The sequence below is a fragment of the Diadema antillarum genome, unplaced genomic scaffold (genome assembly GCF_040938485.1).
Source record: "Diadema antillarum isolate AM-2024a unplaced genomic scaffold, OU_Dant_1.0 seq00001052_RagTag, whole genome shotgun sequence".
NCBI classification, from domain to species: Eukaryota; Metazoa; Echinodermata; class Echinoidea; order Diadematoida; family Diadematidae; genus Diadema; species Diadema antillarum.
Genome location: NW_027271882.1, coordinates 37,796 through 54,957, shown reverse-complemented (window position 1 = coordinate 54,957; position 17,162 = coordinate 37,796). Strand labels below are relative to the sequence as shown.

Genomic DNA, 17,162 nt, shown 5'->3' with positions numbered 1-17,162 from the left:
ATAACACTTTTCACTTGAAATCATTCTAAGGTATTTGAAATTCAGGGGGGGGGGGGTGAGGAGGGGGAAACGGGGTTAAATAAAGGAAGGAGGAACCAGGAACTCTTTTGTTTCGTAAATGTGTGCAGGGCATAACTCGACAATGCCAAAGTCGGGGTAAAACGTCAGAAGTAATGTCACAGGTAAAAGTTTCCATCGCTGAAAAATGTCGCTGCTTAAAATGCCAGAGGGATAATGTTTAACAATAATGATGGGTACAATGTCACAAGGTAGCATGATAAATATTAGAAACTAAAGATGTATTAGTGGAAAAATGGGCAAAGAGAAAATGAGATTCCATCGGGATTCGAACCCGAGACTACCGGAGCTAGCCGACTGAGCTATAGAAAGCCCTAGTGCAGTGTTCGTCCCAGAAACCTAAAGATGTATCAGAGATATAAACGTAAGAGATATCATGATAAGAAGTTAATGTACAATGTCCTTAGATTTGTTACATTTAACAATTTACCTCTTACATGCTTACCTCTGGCATTTTTATATCTTTTCTTTTTACTTGATCCATTGAATGCACCTGAAATGATAAGATAATGTAAACTAGATTAATGTAAATTATGTTTGTCTTTCTTTTTGCTCATTTCTGCCACTATCAGACCGACACGGACCAATTTGATTTCCGACAGCCGTCCACCTCGTGTCCCCTTGATTCACTCTTCATGCAACTAACGCCGGAATGGCAGCAGATGATTCTAAAGGTAATGATAGAGAGCCCAATCCTCAAAACTTGATTTTTCGATGTTATATCCATGTGCAGTTCTGAACGTATGCCGATTTCTTTGCATATTTGATATTGCTCTCCCACAAGGGTACATTACTGATTAAAGCGTCAGAGAGTTTCTATCCCAGAAAACATCACTTGCTATTTATGACTTTCAGATGGTACATTAATTTTTCCGTATTATCAACTGGATGATTTAAGCGGAAAGGAACTCAAATTAACCTCTTATCAACATCATGCACGAGCAAAATCGTTCTTCATGATGAGAACGCATACGTATGTCTGTGTGTGTCTGTGTCTGTGTATCTTTATTCTATCATTGGGCTGATAGCATTACAACGCAAAGCACACGCACACGCATAAACAAACAAACAAAACACACACACACACACACACACACACACACACACACACACACGCACACGGAGTCATATACACACAAAGTTATACACACACGCACAAAGTCATACATGCAGAAATCCATCAGGAGCCTGTCTCCTTAGATATCATGTCTAAAACGGACGGCCGTTTGATGATCAAGTTTTACTTGCGCTGTTTCTTTCTTGTCGTTGCTAAGTTAGACATTCAGAGGAAATCAATGTGTCTGTGTGTCTGTGTGTCTGTGTTTGTGTTTGTGTGCAAGTATCCTTTTTGTGTGAACTTATGACGAGAGTATTGCCAAGGATGTAGAGGAAAGCTCGACAAGTACCTCCTTGCTATATTACCAGGAACTTCTCTCCCGATGATCATGCTTCCGTTGACAGCCATCATGTAATCCAACGCATTGCTGTAGATTCGTGTGGATGTTTCAAATTATAGCGAAGATCATGCGAGGCGCCATGTTCAGCATCGAATCAAATGAAGAGAATTGTTGAAATCAACCAGATTCCATTCCCTCCTTTCTACCACTGCCATTATCATGGTCTAAATGAGAGAAAGAGAGAGAGAGTGTGTGTGTGTGTGTGATAGTAAGATCCGGAGATGAAGGAGTGAGCGAGGGGGGAAATGGGAGAGATGGAGTAAGAATGGTAAACGAAATGTTCGCGCCTTTCTTTCCAAGCCGCGGATTACTCTGGTTGCATTCGTAACAAATTGCCCATCACTGTCCGTAGCACCCTGCTACAGCCAGAAAAAAACACACAACATAACACAAACAAAACAAAACAAAACAAAAACAATAAAGAGTGTATGTGTGTGTGTGGTTGGGGGGGGGGGGGAAGGTGGTATGTCTATCAGCTCTAGATTCATTCCTCAGTACTCCCAACGCTAGTCACTAGGGAAGAAATGTATCTTCAGCTAGCATTAAATCTCCTTGCATGAGGTGAAGGGAACTATACAATTTAAAAAAGAACAACCAAAAAACCTCTTCTTGCATGCATTTTTTGTTTTTGTTTAAACACTTAACCGTTAACGATGCGATGAAGAGTTTGATGTGTAATCAACCTGTTGGTCATTTATTTCACAGATCCTTCAGGCATACATTATAGCTATTATTAATTCTTAGACGGCTCAGACAGCTTCACACGCACGCATACACAAACACACACACATAATATTAGAAAAGAAAATGGGTTTCCATTGGGATTTTCCCAATTTTCTTTGCTCAAAGTTTTCACTATTTATCATTTATTTCTTTTCAGTTTTCCCTTTTTTGTTTATATATATATATGTATATATATATATATATATATATATATATTTCTATGTATGTACATATATATTTTTTTCTATGTATGTAAATATATATATTTTTTTCTATGTATGTGTATATATATATATATGTATACATATACCTAAGTAATCTCATTTCATTGTCAAGATAATCACTCATTTTCGGTACTGCCATAATGCAAAATATTGTTTAATTTGTCCACCGAACGAATCATTTAGGCACGAGCGTAGTTTGCTTTGTTTAACGATCAATCCACATCAGAGTCAGTGATTTTGTTTTTTAACTTTCATCCTTGTCACTGTCATAATAACGAAAATATGAGGGCTGATTCGTCGTCATCTCAGGGTACACGATGAAAATATACCTTTGCAGTAGCAACACGAGTCGTGTCATTAAGGTCGAATCAAGGAGAGTCCAACTACACCAATATTTGACATTTGAGCTCATCAAATCTCGGCAAACGGAGCTTTTATCGGCCCATATTCATTTTTCCCCATGCACCTGAGGCTCGAATGGACAAGCTCGTACTAGACAATAATAAAAACAAGAACCCGAATAATAAGAGGAACACTGTGATACTCAACATGTCCCCCCACAAAACCACCGGCAGGTGGGTCCCCAGGGCATGTTATCATATGAGGTTGGAAATGCCACTCAGGGTTCTATCTAATATAATAATATCAGCCGCGTTTGCAGCGTATAATATCACCTTCTGTCACTCTCTTGTCTCTGGTGGAGGCATTTTCTGATTCGCCAGGTACCTGCGTCAAATCATGAGAGCAAAGTCATAATTTTTCAACTATGACACAGTCAACAAGATTTCCTCATGAAGTCTCCTCCCGTTACCTTCTTCCTTCTCTCCTTCTTCCATTCTCCTATGCTCTTTCAGTTTCCTTCTCTTTGTCTATTCTTTTCTACTTTTTGCCTTTTCTCTTCTTAGTCTATAAATAATCAGAGTTCTTTGGCATTTCAACTCCATCACCTGCCGTCGCCTGCAATGTATCAGTTCTTCAGAGTGATTCTCTTCTTCTTCGTTTATAGGGAGCGTTTACACCGAACGCACGGTAACGGCAACGGTCATGATTTTTGCTATGGTCCGCCAAAGGGAACCAGTAATTCGGTACAAAATCACCAAAAATATTATTCTTAATATGCCAAAATCAAGAGCAACAAAATCGCCAGTTGAAGTTTGATTTTGTAACAAAATTATTCATGGTGAAGTAATATTGTAACAGAACCAGACATGGTTCCTTTTGACGCACCCTAGATAAAAACGGGACCGTTGCCGTTACCGTGCTCGGTGTAAACGGGCCTTTAATCCATGTTCCTTCCTTGACTCAGGAATCTCTATCCTCTTCTTCTTTCAATCACTTCGCTGTGCTTTTTGTTTTCTTTCTGTATTTCCTGTCTTCTCCTCATTCTTCTTGAACTGGCAGTTTGTGGCCTCCACTTCCTGATCTTTCCTCCTATCGGTTGTCCAGGATCGCCCTCGAGATCGCTCAGGGCGGACTGGCATCCGATGACAAGGGACAATGGTCGATTCGGATCCTACTGGAAACACGTTATTAGTTTTGGTACATGGGTGCTAACCACCGAGGTATACCGTCTCAAATGTCTCCTTCACGGCCAAGTATGATTTATTACAGTATTCGTGAAAGGGCAAGGAATACACGAAATATCGTGTGAAGACATAGATGTGATGAAGTGTAGAGATACAAATGAAAGCAAACAAGGACATTGTCGAAACTATTAATCAAGCGACTTTCGAATGGAGCGAAGCCATACAAAGGTTTGTAAACAGGCAAACAACATCGTCTACAGCGTTTGACCTCAAACTAAGCATAGTTTTATAACAGGCACTAAGAGAATGTGAGTTGATCACGTGGTATTTTTTTCTGCGTTTGTAATGTTTCTTGTAATCGTCTTGTCTATGCTTGTGCGTCAGTCACTGGACAGAACTAGACTTCCTGATCTATGTACACTATTTCTGCTTTAATCTTCCAGAGTTACATCTTTGTCATATATTTTTTTCAGAAAATTGTTTGAATAATTTTTATCACTTATCTTACTTTAGTGAACACTTTTGCGGCAGTACATTTCTAAGTATGAGTAATATATACCAGTTATATTTTCAGCTTCAAACCATATACCTTCGTCAAAATCAGTATAATAGGGATAATTTACCCTAATTCTCTTGATTCATGTGTCTCTGTTACTACGCATTATTTTGTGTGTCACTTTTTATAGGTTAGAGTTCTTGTATGATTTCAATGGTGTGATATTATTTACTCCAAGAACATATATTATCGTTTTGCCGCCATATAGTTTTGTCAGCCCAGTCGTCAACGGACGAGTAGGCGGTCTTAATTACTCTAAACATGTCAGATAGAAGCCAATGTGCGGTATCAAGCCGTGTTTATTTTTCTAACTATAGGTTACCTTAAATTTGTCACAGGTGATGTCTATCTTTTCACAAAGTGCACCTATAGTTACAGGAAAAATGAAGATGTTTGATCTCAGTGGAGAGAAAGTATGGCTTAAGAATAGATCGACGTAATCATCCGAGAGAAAAAAAACAACAACTATCAGCCCACATAGACCTTGTATTTTCACTTTTTCTTCAACGAATCGAGATCACGGCTCTCTTTTCCCACGTAAGTTTGTTTCAGTCAGTGTGTATCCGATGAATAAAAGACGAGACACCTCCAAAAACACTGAATCCAGGGGGATGCCGTGTAAACACAAAACAGCTGCCACATAAACATTGTTGACTTGCTTTTATCCCCTGTTTCAGACATAAACTACCCTGTCAGCCTGCAAGTGTTTTATCGGGCAAAGTAGTGTATAGTCCTTTCTCAAAACCACAACCCTGATTCTAAAGGTGTTTTCTTCTGCTGAGAAAAAAACAGCATCAACAAAACGAGCCATAATTTCCTTGATGCAAGACGCCAAAACAACCGTCTACTATCAACCCTCTAAATTGTGTTAATGTCAATGTGATCTTGAGATGGGACATTGAGACATTCAACAACCAGACAATGAATTGCGTACAAATATTCTTAATTCTGTACTTTGAAAAATGTTTTGTTTGATAGTGTTATATCCTTTAACGGAGACCTCCGGATGATTTTCAGACTTTTATATTTGAACAACTACGAATTAGTTAAACTGAGTTAAACAGGGTTCCAGAATTTATAATTATTGGGATTGGGAATAAGAACGTTTGCAAAATTTATAAAAAATTGCAATGAACAAGGGTGAGGACATGGCAACCTCACCATAGGAATGCATGAGTTGGGTCTCAAGGAAGCAGAACAAAAGAAGAAAGCATGCATAGATTCTACACAGGTGAACTTGTTAAGCAAGCAGTATTGTAATGGAATTACACTGCTACATTTCTGAATATGTGAGACTCTAATGTCAGCAACACTGCTCAGTGTTTCTCTGCTCAAGGACCACAATAAATTCCACAAATCTATACATGGAGCTGTCGATTTATGGACTTCATGGTGTGAAATTATGAAAATCGTCTGGAATGCCCCTTTAGCTGAGTTAAACCCTTGACATCGAACCGTAAACATCGCTTTAAACAGATTCGAAATAAAGCGTTAATAATTACGTCGGATGAATTACGGTGCAATTTTGGGGCTATACAACGATCAAAGTATGATTAGATCATAATAAGCTGTTTTTATGCTTACGGAGATTTTCATTTGAAAAGCAAAGTATTCTCACTGGGCTGCTTAAAAGATACAGTCAACTCTTTTGTAGAATTTGTGGCATGTTTTAACCATGTTGCAGAATCTGAACCTTAAAGGGGATGGCTAGTAACTGATCAGTGGGAATCAGTGGGAATGCTTGAGGAAGATTATTCCAATCCTTGTGGGATTCATTTAAGAGTACATTATATATCTATTGTTGTGTGAAAATTCTTTGCTTCAGAATGGTCTCATATTCAAGAAGTAATGTGCAGTTTAATGATTCCAGGTTAGCGTGCCTGGTCAGTGACGGGGCATTGATCAAATAAATCGATTAAACAAATATCTTATGACACATCATCATAGTAAGTTTCCAAGAACTGGACTGAATTACAGACCTTATGCCAATCTATGATACTCAATACCTGCGCCTGAATCACATGCACGCTTACAGCATACAGCAATAAACCATGCTATTGAACTCTGATAGAAATTGTAGTCTCCGTACGGCTCTTAGTCTTTTGTAGAAATATCTGTTCCTCCCTTGAGTGAAAATCTTTATTTCTTACCCCATTGTCTGCATCTGACGCATAGAATGTGATCATTATCACAGTCAGGATGACAAGAAAGAACTGGTGAGACCTTCCTTGACGTATGTGCAGATTTAAAACGAAAACGCTGTACTTGGTTTCCACGGTAACGTTGAAGGCGCCGGTTTCTCGTGCGTCTTTGATACGTTCCATCAGCCGTGGACGGCGAAACAATCACTTCACGAGGAGAATGAAATAAAACCTCTTTTGTCTCTGAGTGTTCCTGTCGTATAAGGATAAAGACTTGGGTGAAAGGCCACGCGCGAAAGATACGCATTAATCAAGCATATATATATATATATATATATATATATATATATATATATATATATAATACTTGACACAACTGGCGCTCCTGTTCCTACGCCGCACTGCGACCGATTCAGGGACACAAAAGGAATTCTAGGGTGTCACTGCAAAGCTTCTTGATATTTTCAAACTCAAATAACAACACGAGTGATATTAATACAAAATGCTGCTCTCTTTTTTTTTCTTAAAGATTCGTGGTATATTGGGAAGAGTTATTGAGTGACAACGTCACAGCTACACTGATGGGATAATGTGGCATTGAGCGCAGTGGAAAAAATAGAAAAGTTTACAAGAAATGTTCTACGATGGCAATTCATGCAGCTGCATTTGCATCATATTTACTTGCTTTTACTGATGATATAACATGAAGAGATTTGGTTAGATTTTTTTTTTTTGTCAAGGACCAATTTACTGGTCGTTTACTCCATAACCCCTGATAAAATGAAATCGTACATGTGCAACAGCGTGGGCTTTCTTATAGGCACACACGGCATCTCAAGTAAAATGTTGGGTGTTCCTGTCTTGAATACGAAGCCTGTGCCCTATAAATTTGAACTAGGTTTGATACTAGGTCATCATGGTGATGATGGTGATGATAATGGAGATGGTGGTGATGTTGATGACGGTGGTGGTGGTGATAATGGTGGTGGTGGTGGTGCTGGTTATGCTGCTGATGATGGTGGTTCTGATGCTGGTTATGATGATGATGATGGTGGCGGTGGTGATGGTTAGTGATGGTTATAATGGTCGTGATGATAACCGTGATGATGATAGTGGTGGTGGTGCTGATGGTGATAGTGGTGATGGTGATGGTGGCGGTGGTGATGATTAGTAGTGGTGTTCGTAGTGATGATGATGATCGTGATGATGATGATGGTGGTGGTGGTGATGATGATTGTGGGTAGTAATGGTGGTGGAGATGAGGATGGTGGTAGTGATGTAGTGGCGGTGATTTTGGTGGTGGTGGTAGTGGCGAGAGTAATGGTGGTATAGTGGTGATGATGGTGGTGGTGATGGTAATGGTGGTGGCGGTGGTGATGGAGGTGACTATGGTGGTGTGATGATGACGATGATTGGGGGCTTTTCAAGTTCTGGCGCTGGTGTACTGGTTAGTACAATCTCAACACTGTCACCGGCAAGAATCCCGAACGTTAGATCAGTCGATGTGAATAGGTTGACCTCAAAACTATGACATAGGTCATGTCGTTAGTCTTGAGCCCCGTGCTGAATGTCGTCTGCTGCACCACAGCGATTTACATGCATTTTGTTTTTCGCAATATGCGAACACTAGCCTCTAATTATTATCAAATTTGCCGTTTCCTGTTCGGTTATGGTGTTAGCATTGCTTTACATGGGAGACCCAAATTCACTTCAGTGGAGGTGCCTCAGTCCCTATTCACATCAAATGCATAGTCTGTATATTATGCGTATGCAATAATCACCCATGACAAATACACAAATACTTTGTAATGGCCACATTAATCCATGCCTGACAGCAAAATTAAGGTCCGTTGTATGCTGAAGATGTCAAGAAATTTGTGGCATTTTGATTATGCGTCCACATTAATTTCAAAGCACAAAGCAGTTAAGGCTGCATCTCTTCATATGTGACTTGAACTATGCGCTATTACTTTTTTTTTTCGTCGTGCAATTCCCGAATGAAAAAAATATTGTATCGGGAATCGATCGATAATAATCGGCATCGTTTGTCTTTACCTGACCGTCGATGTTGGAATTCGTTATATTTCATAATGGCAAATTGTATGGGAGATCACTATTACCTAAATTGAAATTACCCTTTATGGCATCTTGTCCCTAGTTTCACATCCCTGTTCGTGTCAAATCTGCCAAGATTCCTTGAGGTGGTACTACATCCACAGCAGTCCAACCCTATTCTTCTCACGGTTTGAGCATGTTGCATGACAAAGAGAGAGAGAGAGAGAGAGAGAGAATACTGAGTTTACTTATACTTGTGTGTATCAGGTACTGAAGCAAGGCCCTCTGTATCATTGTTAGTGGCGTTTTGGTATTACTAGTGGTCTATATACATATGATCTGCCCCAAATTCCTGACTCACGGTGCATTGGTCCCTCGCGTGAGCTAAACTTGCCAAATCTCGCATCATTAGCCTCGATTTTCCAGGTGATATAATGACATCGGCATGAGTTAACTTTCAAGACGTGCCTTTCTCTGCACTAGAAGGTTTGTCCCTCAAGAATTGCTTTTGCAGTCAGGCCAGTAAAGACTCTGATAAAAAAGGGATGAGTGTGTGTGTGTGTGTCTTTGCACGTGGTCAACATTCATTCGCATGAATTCCCTCGTTGGTGAAACCATCTGTCTTGCCGACCTTCATTCTCTTCCGTTCCTCCGAGGCATCCCCGATTACCAAAGATGAAATTTTTTGAAGGTCTTGCTCATACAATGTTTGCGACGCCACACCATGTTATCACTCCTTTAAATAAATTCTTGTGAGAAAAATACCCAAATAATGAAAAGGTTCTGACATATCTTTTCAGTTCAATTCAATTCACTCTATTGATAATCATAAACATAGAAATATATACAGTGTAAAATGTGTCGGGGAGTTCACAAAGAAAGCCAAAGGCTTGAGACAAGTGATCCCCTTTGTAGAGTTGGATACATAAGAATATATACTTGCAAATGCAGATTCAGAGTTACATTCAGAGTACTTAATGACAGTTACAGATTACATAGACAAATAAAATGGAAAAAAATAATCACCTGTGCTTCAGCAGGAATGCACTATCTGTCATTGAAATCCATGTACCGTGTATATTGTGTTAGCTCAAATGCACACAAAATAACGCTCTTCCGTTGGAAATTGATTTAGTCGCAAACGTTCTGGGAACTGCTCACTTTAGCAAGTCCTGTCAATTTGAGAGAATTTCGTTCCTGAAGAGTGGCTTGGGTTTGAATGATAATTAGACGTTACTATGAGATTGATAAGATGGCAATCGTACTGCTTTTCTCTGTTCGTGTGACTAAAGATCTAATGCTGCCAAATCAAATTTTGTTCAACTAATGTTTAACCGTGTAAATTCGTTGTGCTGGTCACGTTTTGTAGAATGTGTGGGTCACTATACAGGCGCCCATATGTATTGCCGCAATGCATGTTTGTCTTTGTGTAAAAGAAGAAGTGATTGAGAAATTATACCGAAGTAGGCGCGTGACGCAAGCATGACTTTACGTATCACATACGCCGGAGACAATCTTGTCCAAAAACGTCAGTTAGGTTCCTAATACTGATACTTTGTGTCCCTTTATTTGTTACGATGTAATATGCCACTGCAGATTCGGGTCCATCCGCATCTGGCACGATCTAGCAGCCGTGGGTTTCCGGTGAATCGGTCGGGAAATATTGGGAAGCATTCACTTTTCATTATAGTTATTCAAATCTGACATGTGATTTGGATTCTAGCAGAGTACCGTGGCCAAAATCACCGACACCTCCCCTCCCCCGCCCCTCCCTGATTTGTGGGTGGGGGAGGGAAGTTAGGGGAGTAGAAATGTCTTTCTTCATTGGCTATTTGTCATTTTGTTCGGGTGGTTGCACTTTTTCTGTGGGAATTTTCTTAGAATTGTGGAATCGAACCGGAAATGTTTGTGTTTCTTAGTTCATGAGAGTAAATTGAAGTACTTTTTTGCGTCTCATTTTCATTTCCGATATTTCAGTCAGTGCTGAAAAACGAGTCATCTGTAGACGTGCCTAACCACGAACAAACTATACATGTATGTATGTATCTACGCATATATATACATATATATATATATATATATATGTACGTGAGTGTATTATACATATTCTGTATGTATTCAGAAGTCTTGTCAAGACTCCTGAAGAAGGCGTAGGACGCCGAAAATTTGAGTCGAATAAACTCGTGCTTTATACTTGCCCAAAAATGCATTACCAGTTTATATTGTTTCATCCTAACTCTCTCTCTCCCTCCCTCCTTCTCTCTCTCCCTCTCTCTCTCTCTCTCTATCTATCTATTACATATATACATATATATATACATATATATATATATATATATATATATATATATATATATGTATATATATTATAGATATGCAGATGTATTCAATCTCATTATAGCATTATCAGATCTTGTCTGAAGGTAAATCTATTCAAGCAACTGATGAATGTTCTGTATACATGTATTGTTCTTCACTCTTCAGCGTTTACCATATCAATGCAAGTTTACTTTATCCATGAGTAAACAGTAGGTAAACCTTTTCCATATATTATATACTTCTTGATTTTATCCTTGTAAGACGGCAACAAGCCTTTTTTTCTGTTCTGATGTGAGTATAAGATGGTCATTCCTGTTTCAAAGACTGGTATAGTTATCAAGTATATTACAGCCCGACACTCACATGATAATTCCAATGATGATTAAACGATATTGTGTGCTTTGGGTATTAATTTGGTAGCTCTTAAAAATAGGTTGATTTATCTTTGTTTTGTTTTTTCTGTTGTTCTCCCGTGCAGATGATGAGGCGAGCAAGCTACAAGAGCTAAGACTCCTCTCACACTTCAGCCAAACTCGAAAAAGGGATCTTAGAGAGAGAAAAAAAAAAGAGAGAAAAAAAACATTATCTTCAACAAGCCATAGAAGCTAAGCCCGCCACACTCGTCGGAGAACTCACACGTCGCTAACCCTTTCACTCAGCCCACTGTATAGCCCGCTCCATTCATTGCTAGATGTTTTCTCCAGACGATTTTTTTTTGTCAAGTGCGAACCAGTGTTTTCTTTCTTTTTCTTTTCCTTTCTTTGTTCTCGTCAATCGTTCCTGCAATTAGCACTCATACGGCGTCACAATCATTCCAGATCCATTTTTTTTTTTTTTGTGGTAAGAATAAGGAATAGGCTGCATTTTTTGCTCTTGTTTTGTTTGTTTGGGTGTTGGGTTTTTTTTTTTTTTGACTGATCTAGACACAGTGAAAAACAGCACGGCAAAAGATCCAGAATAGACTTTCAACCACAGTGGGCCCATCATTATAATTGCACTAAATATAACATTGATGTGAACACGAGCAAGTCTATTACTCTGGAGATTCATGTCATAAATGTACTTTGCTCAAATTAGGGTCAATAGAGCTTAATTCTGAGTCAAGACTATACCCCAGCGATGTTTGAATATTTTGCCTCCGGACAAAATCTGAAATAAAAAGACACACACACACACAAATACACTGTGCTCTCTATTTCGTTTGCTCGAAAGAGGTCGAGTGTGCTGCACCATAACGCACATTGTGTGACGCATGACTATAATTATGAAATTGAAGCTGTACAATCAAAGTAGACAGACGCCGAAAAGAAAAGCAGAAAGGAGAGATGTATATACTACAGAGAGAGAAATAGAGCACCGATAACCCTGTTTCTAGAGCAGTTTAAACGTCATTACTTTCAAAGAAGACGCAAATCATCGGTAGAAGGAGCAGGGAGAGTAAAACAACGGGGATTAGTTGGCCGTGTATAGATGCGGCTCGGGAGTGTCTGTAACCAATTTGCAATTCAGAAAAACTTTATAGGGACACCGCGGACTGGAGTGATCGGCGGAAGAAGCCGCGTGCTTCCTAAGACGTTATTCGAGGCGAAATCCCATTCGGGGGCCCCCCTTCCCAACAAAAATCGATGGCTCAAGTATTGAACATTGAGACGTTTGAAACCAGAGGTGTCAGAGATCACATTCCATCGAACTGCGATTCTCTGCCTTCTCATCTCGAGGACGGGGAAAGAAATCATACGAGGACAGAGTATAGTCGTACATGATATACCCATGTACATACATAAATATATATATTCATGTATGTATGTATGTATGTATGTATGTATGATTGTACGTATAATATATAATCTTATATATATATATATATATATATATATATATATATATATATATATATATATATATATATATATATATATATAATCATGACACGACCATATCCTGTATCTTTAAGATTGACTAACAATCTCCAAGGCACGTATCATGTTGTCGTTTCATCAGCTTTTAAGTCAATATTGCCAGCCGCACCTCAGCTAGATTAACACTCTGTCACAGCTTAGGTTTCAGTGGGATTTTACCTTAAATACCACAATTATCATGACATAGTTTCTATCTTTCGTATAACACACTATGTTCTTCAGCGAGTGGGTTCTATCATGTTAATAGTGGGCTTTTTAGATCATATAATATGTTTATTGTGTTTCACCGACGTGGTCCAATGCATGATATTCCCTTCCTTTCTGTTCTAAGTGAAACTTGTCCCCAATATTTCATAGATCATAATGGCCAGTTAACGCGTCACCTTGAAATAGACTGCAATCCAAAGAAGAAGAAAAAATCTTAATTTTTTGTTAACTGCTTACCAAAATCATCTCTGTCATCACGGTATGAGATATTCTAAAATGGTTCTCACTCAGTGTTACGATTGTACACTATCACAGCTTCAGATAGTTCCTACCCCCCCCCCCCCCCGGGTGTAACGATTAAAATTAATTATTTCTTTCCTCTGTCACTCTCTCTGCTTTATAGTTTAAATTCTTACTGATAAATTCGTTTATATTTTTGTCCTATAGTTTTTCACCAAACAAACAAAAACATGCTATTTTCTCTTCTATACAATAAGTAGATTTTCTTCTCTGGCTTCTAACCAAACGTCGAATGAGCTCAAGATGTTAATATAGTCCGGGTTGTCACACTCAAAGTGTTTTGATGTGGAGCTGACGCGATACATGCAATGTTCTTGTTGACATCACTATTGTATGACTGGAGTTAGCAACTGTTTTTGTATTATACTTGATTATATGGTGTTCGCAACAATCCCCTTGAACTTTTGAATATTTCTTTAAAATAGTCTATTATATTATGTAATTCGATACTGCCACGGACATACAAATTTTGTCCAACTAAACTTTACAATCAATTAGTACACAGACTGCAGATAAGTTAAAGACAGAATGTATAATGATATTGATAAAAGACCCGTCGTTCCCTTTTAGATGCAGTCAAATTGATGAATGATTTCCGGTTGCGCTAAAGCTCTTATTGAAACGAAATAACACTCCTATCTTATTTAACATATTTTTTAAGACAGCACCGCTATGGATGCATCGGCTGTTACATTTCTTTTTGAAACCTTTCTGTAAGTGTCCAAAGAAATTAAATTTAGGAACCTCGTATAAACTGTGAAAAGAAAAGAAAAAAATCAAAGTCAATAAACTATAATTTCAACAGTACACTGAGTTTACAGTTCTCTTTTATTGTTTTGCTGATTAAAAGTGCTATGACGGTACAACCGTTGAAGTACTCAACAAGACCAGTGTGAGCTCTCGTGCCTTGAAAACCTATAAGAAATACGCAGGAAAAAAAACCAGACAGCATAAATTCGCCTTATTTGTGCAGCGAAAGATTGATAAAATAACCACCATACTATACATGCTACAGAGCAATTGGATTTAGCAGATTAATTAACCTTATGTCAATTAAACCTGTCCTCTCTCATTTCTGTGTGTGTGTTGTGTAAGTTTTTCTAGAGTGAGACTGACTGAGTATTCTTTTGATGGCAAATCATACTGATACATTCGTCAATAAATGTAATAATAAGTATACAATTAGGTGTCAAATACACTTACACTCATAATTATGGGCAAAAACAAATTTACACATTTATTTTGAATGATAATTATATGGTTTTAGAGATTTCGGGAGTATCCTTGTGTGAGCGTATGGGTTCTTGTATCTTAGCGCGTGTGTTTATAGTTTGTGTGCATGTGTATGTAATTTTTTGTACCATAATTATAACATAATAATATAATACAGGTGCGTGTGTTATAAGTGCGTTTGTGTGTATGTGTGGGAGTTGTTTGTGTACATCAATCTTACCTTATGGCAAAGCAGTATACACACATGGATTACACAATGTACACACATACATAATATAGTGTAAGATATATAGTTTGTGCGATATTATCGTTCTCTGTATAAAATCAGTCGCCCCTCCGTCACACACACACACACACACAGACACACACATACGCACACACATACTAGGTGCGGAGACAATACTGTGCAAATAAACTCTTTTGACGGACAACTCTCGGCACATTCGTTTTAGCTCTTTTCATGATCGCAAGTCGCGTGGAAGCCATCACACTTTTGACATTTATAATAAATAATACCAGCTCCATTCTCTTTCCATGGCAAATTTGCGTTACTTCATGATAGCTGGCTTGGCAATTTAAAGCCTGACACTTTATAGGCAGCTAAAATCGACAAATAAAAGACGAATATTATACGTCAAATCCCAATGTGCTGGTAAGAATGCATTTTGAGTTTCGTATAAAAACGTTATTTTTTGTGTGGTGGGTGAATGAAATTCCTTTTGACGAATCTTTAGGCCTTCAACACGATCTGAGGTAAGTGTTGGACGTGCCAGTGTAGGAGCATTTGATGTATGACATATTGCATTGAGATATGAATTAAGATTCGTGCAAAATGCTGCAGTCAAAACAAAAACTGTAGACCTTTCTTCACTATGGATTACTTGCTAGGAGCAAGGAGCTTCAATCTTCTTGCTAGGAGTTCCATTCAAAACACGAATCGACAAAAATTTACCCTTCAGAAAATAAACACGAAATGGGCAAATAAAATCACAAAAAAAAAGCAATATATTCCAGACAGTGATGTGTCTCGGTTTCCCATAGAAACCATTAATATCCATGGGGGGATGTTTTGCTGTGTCGTTAACCATATATCATACACACACACGGTACCTTAAAAGTCCTATGAGTCTGATACATTCAAGTTTACTTCAGTCTTCGTTTTTGAGACCTCATGTTTGCACACTAATCCATTTCCATGAGTTCATATACTCAAGTGAGCATTTCAAAATTATCAGCCACTTTATTTCTTAAGAGTATTTCTCAGCGCCTTCACTCATCATTCTTCTTTTGATTCTTCTTTGTTTTTTGTTTTAACTTTAATACACAGACATACTCTTTACAAACTTCTAAACGTACACCTATGTGCAAAGAAGCGAGAGAGTTACTTATACTGAGTTACTACTGAGTCTACTGAGACACAATCAGCAAACCATAGCCTTCTCTTCTTGATGGTTACACAACGTTGCAAGCCTCAAAATGCGAATTTTCTGTTTTGTTTGGAGCTGTATCATAATGATTTTCAGATTCCATTACGCAGAGTTTAAAAAGAAAAATGATTTGATTCATTTGTTGTTCATATAATTTATAATTGTCCGTTTAAGTTGTAGGATGTTGTTTAGTAGACTCTTGATTCCAAAATATATAACTGATTCTTAGATTGGCAACTATTAGACGGGGTGTACGTCACGAGTTCGACACCCACGAATCATACAGCCCACGAGACATACAGCCCATGAGTCATACAGCCCACAAGTTACACAGCCCACGAGTCATGCAGCCCATGAGTTCGACACTAAGCAAATAAAGCCCTTGAGTCTGACACTAGGCAAGCAAGTCCTACGAGCTCGACACACATTAAACCCTTGATGTAATGTCGCTCTTGTGGGCCTTGTTTGACTAGTGTCGGAGTCTTTGGCCTTATTTGCCTAATGTCAAACTCATAGGCTGTATGACTCGTGGGTTGCATAACTCATAGACCTTTTTTCAATGTCGAACTCGTGGGCCGTATGACTCGTGGGTGTCGGTCTCGTGGTATGCTCCCCATCAGAAGATCAAAAATCCTGTTTCTCTCTCGAATAGGTGTTTTGTTGTTGTTGTTGTTGTTGTTGATATGTTGTCTGACTTTTTTCAGAGTTACTGATTATCAGTTACAGCTAATGTTTCTCCAATCAGGATACGGAGTAAAAAAGTCAGAATTACCAATGTGATGAAGACAAAATGAAAGTTTATGCTGCAAAATTACCAATTTCACCCATTTATTACGTTTATATCGCTTAAATTAGCTACATACAAACATTGCAATTTCATTAAGAAACAATACACTTATACAGTAAAGACGAACACGCAAGCAAACCATTAATTTTAGACAATAATGATGTTCAGGGGGGAAAAAAAGAAAGGAAAAAAACGTGCTTAGGTTTTAGC

The 17,162-nt window shown here is 38.4% G+C and overlaps 1 protein-coding gene across 1 annotated transcript in view; it reads left to right on the top strand.

Moving 5' to 3' along the window:
* LOC139743161 (uncharacterized) overlaps positions 1-12,849 on the top strand; it is a 43,138-nt gene extending 30,289 nt beyond the window's left edge. The window contains exons 3-4 of the mRNA XM_071653670.1: positions 651-752; positions 11,558-12,849. Coding sequence (XP_071509771.1) covers positions 651-752; positions 11,558-11,587 — 132 coding nt within the window. The 3' untranslated portion in view covers positions 11,588-12,849. The remainder of the gene's footprint in view (positions 1-650; positions 753-11,557) is intronic.
* Positions 12,850-17,162: the final 4,313 nt, after the last annotated feature.